The sequence below is a fragment of the Trifolium pratense genome, linkage group LG4 (assembly GCF_020283565.1).
Source record: "Trifolium pratense cultivar HEN17-A07 linkage group LG4, ARS_RC_1.1, whole genome shotgun sequence".
Classification (NCBI taxonomy): Eukaryota; Viridiplantae; Streptophyta; class Magnoliopsida; order Fabales; family Fabaceae; genus Trifolium; species Trifolium pratense.
Genome location: NC_060062.1, coordinates 31974679 through 31978674, shown reverse-complemented (window position 1 = coordinate 31978674; position 3996 = coordinate 31974679). Strand labels below are relative to the sequence as shown.

The 3996-nt window shown below is 30.2% G+C and overlaps 1 protein-coding gene across 1 annotated transcript; it reads right to left on the bottom strand.

Moving 5' to 3' along the window:
• Positions 1 to 2114: 2114 nt before the first annotated feature.
• LOC123923473 (probable O-methyltransferase 3) lies at positions 2115 to 3740 on the bottom strand. Its single transcript, XM_045976162.1, has 2 exons — positions 2964 to 3740; positions 2115 to 2562 (listed from the first exon to the last, which is right to left on the bottom strand). Exons 1-2 carry the CDS (start codon positions 3738 to 3740, stop codon positions 2254 to 2256), a joined length of 1086 nt encoding a protein of 361 aa, XP_045832118.1. The 3' UTR covers positions 2115 to 2253.
• Between the last annotated feature and the right edge of the window lie 256 nt (positions 3741 to 3996).

Below are 3996 nucleotides of genomic sequence, written 5' to 3'. Positions count from 1 at the left end.
AACTGAATCGAAGTATAATCTAAAATCAAATTATACTTTATTTTTTAACTTCAACTAGAGTATTATCCTGAGTCAAAAACTAGGGTTAACACTGCTTCAATTGAACCGAAATATAATCTTCAATCAAAGACTATAATTAATAGTGCTTCAGTCGAACTGGAGTATAATCTAAGTCAAATTATACTTTTTTTTTAAAATTTTTTTTTATATGATTCGTAAGTCATTAACTTCAACCAAGTATTACCCTCAATCAAAGACTATGGTTAATAGTGCTTCAGTTGAACCTGAATACAATCTTCAGTCAAAGACTATGGTTAATAGGATTTTCTATTTTGTTCCTATGTTTTATTCTTATTTTTAAGCATATCCTATTTTTTATTGTATTTATCTTATATTCTTTTAATATTTTTTATATTTTTTTTGTGAAATTACAATTAAGGATATAAAACTTGGAACGTGTGTTGGGCATAAATTTGATATTTATCAATTAAATATAACCAAATTCCTACGTAAACAACGTGATTAAAACTAAAAAACATAAATTAATAAATTTGGAATAAATTGAACCCAATGCACGAGTCTTTAAACTAGTTTTTTAATGAAATTTTATGTGTATAGATTGTTCTGTTTTGTTTCTATCTATGATATGTTTTATTCATATTTTTAAGCATATCATCTTTTTATTGTATATATCTATATTTTTCTATATTTATTTTTTAAATAAAATTTAAATAAAATCTTTATGCATATAGATTAAGCGGTTACTTCACGCAAAAGGGCAATTTTGTAAAACAATTGGGATTTATAATTTGATCACTTTTACTACCACAACAGTTCCTTACAATTTTCCTCAACTTTTATGCTTTTTGTTGTTCTGGGATCCCATTAATTGTGTTTTTCGACTTTTTTATCAAAAGGATTTAGTTTTTACATTATATTACCAAACATATGTAGTTTTTTAAAAATTTACCAAAAGAGTGTAAGTCGTCGTTGTCATTTACGACTTACACACCACTCTATTTTTCTTTCAACTTATAAGTAAAGTCGTGGATGGCAGCCACGACTTTGAGTTTTTCAATTTTTTAATGAAAGTCGTCATTGCCATTAACGACTTTCAAGTTTTTTTTATTATTATTTTTTTAAAAAATAGTTATATTTTTTTCTAGCTTGTTCACATGTGATTGCATCGTGTGACTATTGCAATGTTAATTGTGGTGTTTATATTGACCCAATTTACACATGGACATCTATAAAGTTTATAGGCATGAATTTCATCTTCTTGGAAGTGAAGAGTATTGGACTTCATATTCGGGATAGACCATATAGCTAGAATACTAATCGTAATATGAAAAGTCATAATAGGGATATACCAAATACAGCTAGAATACATAACGAGATGGATGTAGTTATACCCAATACTATAAAAAAATCGTACTTCATATATGCGACTTACCTATTTTTTTAAAAAATAAATAAAAATCTTGAAAGTCGTCAATGGTAGTGACGACTTTCATTAAAAAATTGAAAACGCTCAAAGTCGTGGCTGCCATCCACGACTTTGCTTATAAGCTGAAGAAAAAAAATAGAGTGGTGTGTCAGTCGTACATGACAACGACGACTTACACCATTTTGTTAAATATATATAAAACTGCACTTGTTTGATAATATAATGTAAAAAGTACATCCTTCTGATAAAAAAAGTCGTGTTTTTCACATCCGTTATGGGATTTTAACCATAACTCTATTAGCTATGGCTGCTATAGTAGGACTTAAATCTAATGGAGAAACCTTCGAACCTGAACCTCAATCTTCATCAAATCTCGAACCTTTTTTGACTAGCACTTCTTATAGTCAATAGGTGATACTGAAGAAATCACTAATAAAGAAACTTTGCTTTCTTAGTTATGATAGCATCGCAAGCGTACAAAATTATCATATCGTCGTAATGAAAAGAGTATTAATCCACAGGGGCTTAGAAAAACAAAGTAAAGTTTTAGGAAATCAAAGATTAGAAACAATAAAAATATGATTAAGAACAAATGTAGTAAAATTAAAATATGAAATATGTGAGATGAGATTTGGATTTTACGGTGATGCCCAATAACAGTTGAATATTTGACGATAATGTAAAAATGATTAGTATAATATAAGTTTACATGACAATATGATTGGTTTTTATTGATTGATGGTGTAAAGCTACTTTACACTTTTACACCTTTAGTGCATCTCTCTTAAAAGACTTAAACTCATTTATTAGGGATAGATCTCAATCATAGACCTTAAACCTAAAATTGGAGTTATCTTATATCCACCAAAACCTGCAGAGTAAATCAAATTACTCCATTCTTTTTCGTTTCTCTCTTTTCCAGTGACAACTACCATCATCAACATATCAAAGAAGAGTTGTGTTTCAGTTGATTTAGTAATATCTCCCTTCTGGTCAATCTCCAACACCATATCTATGATAATCACCTTTCCTTCTTTGCCTTTCTGTTTGAGTGATTCCTTGCATTTCTTCAATATTTTCACACATTCCTCGTCATTCCAGTCATGCAATATCCACTGTAATTTCATTCAAAACTTTATTTGGGTTATGAAAGAAACATAGACGAAATGAAAAATTATTTAAGATTTACACAAACAAAAGTGGAGGAACTGGGGTTCGACCCCGGTCATGACGTCCAACCTAACAATTTTGACAATACTGTATGTTAAGTTAAACTTATAAATTAATTAATTTCGTCAAAATAAACTATTCTTAGAAGGAGATAAAAGGAGAAAAATATATGACTATCACTGCATTTGTCATAAACTTGTATTACATGTTATCTCGTCAAAATAGCCCTTAACTTTAGCATTGAAATTATCATAACAAAAACTTAGAGAGAAATAAAATGAAATAAAATTTGAACATTTTTATGAGTATATAGTATATATTATGTAAATAAAATTGTAACATTTACCTTCAACAAAATGGCATCTGCTGGAGGAATTTCTTTAAACATGTCTCCACCAACATATTTTAGATTCTCACTTCCTTGAAAGCCATCAACAACATGTGGTAGATCAAATACAATGCACTCCATTTTTGGGAATGATTTAGCAAGTGCCTTTGCCATGGTCCCTGTGCCTCCTCCAACATCAACCAATGATTCCAAACCATTGAACACTCCCTTGCATTTTTCAATCACCACACTAGTGACCAATCGAGCATCACTCTCCATTGCATCATTGAATAAGTTGTTAAAGTTGGGCTCATGCGCCGCATAATCCCATATCGACATCCCATGTGCAGTTTTAAATGTTGTAGGATCATCACTTTTAAACCAAGTAGATAACTGTTGCCACGGATTTGTTAAAATTGGATCGAGCATTGCTTGAACGAATGGTGTCACACTCATTGGATTGTCCTTAAGTAGTAATATTGATGCATCGGTTAACATATATTCAATTTCTAGCTCATTCCCTGTAACATTTTGTTGAGAGAAAAAGCCTGAATGGGTCATGATTCGCATTAAGCGATAGATAAATGGTCTTTTTGAAGGATGAATTGGCAGTGAAGAAATTAGTTTTGAGAGTGACATAGGTTTACCATAATTGTGTATGATATCAGGTATGCCTAAATCAACAACACATTTAAGTGACATGGAATTTATGAAGTTGAAAATGTGATTCCATACGTGACTTTGAGCTTTGAGCAAATTGGAAGAAGCAACATGCTCTCCATATTGGGATTCCATATTACTACTTGAACAATTCTATTAGCAAGATTTAAAGTATAAGAATGCAATATCCAATGTTCCATTATATTATTATATATTGGATATCGTTTTCATTTTCAATATTTTAATCATAAAATAATTATACATAAATAATAGAGAAATATGTAACAAGTTGTGCCGCTAACCTTTTTCAAATGGAAAAATTGACTCTCTTAAAAACAATATACATGGACCTAGGTGACACAGCTACCGCTACATTTTTGGAACGGCCACT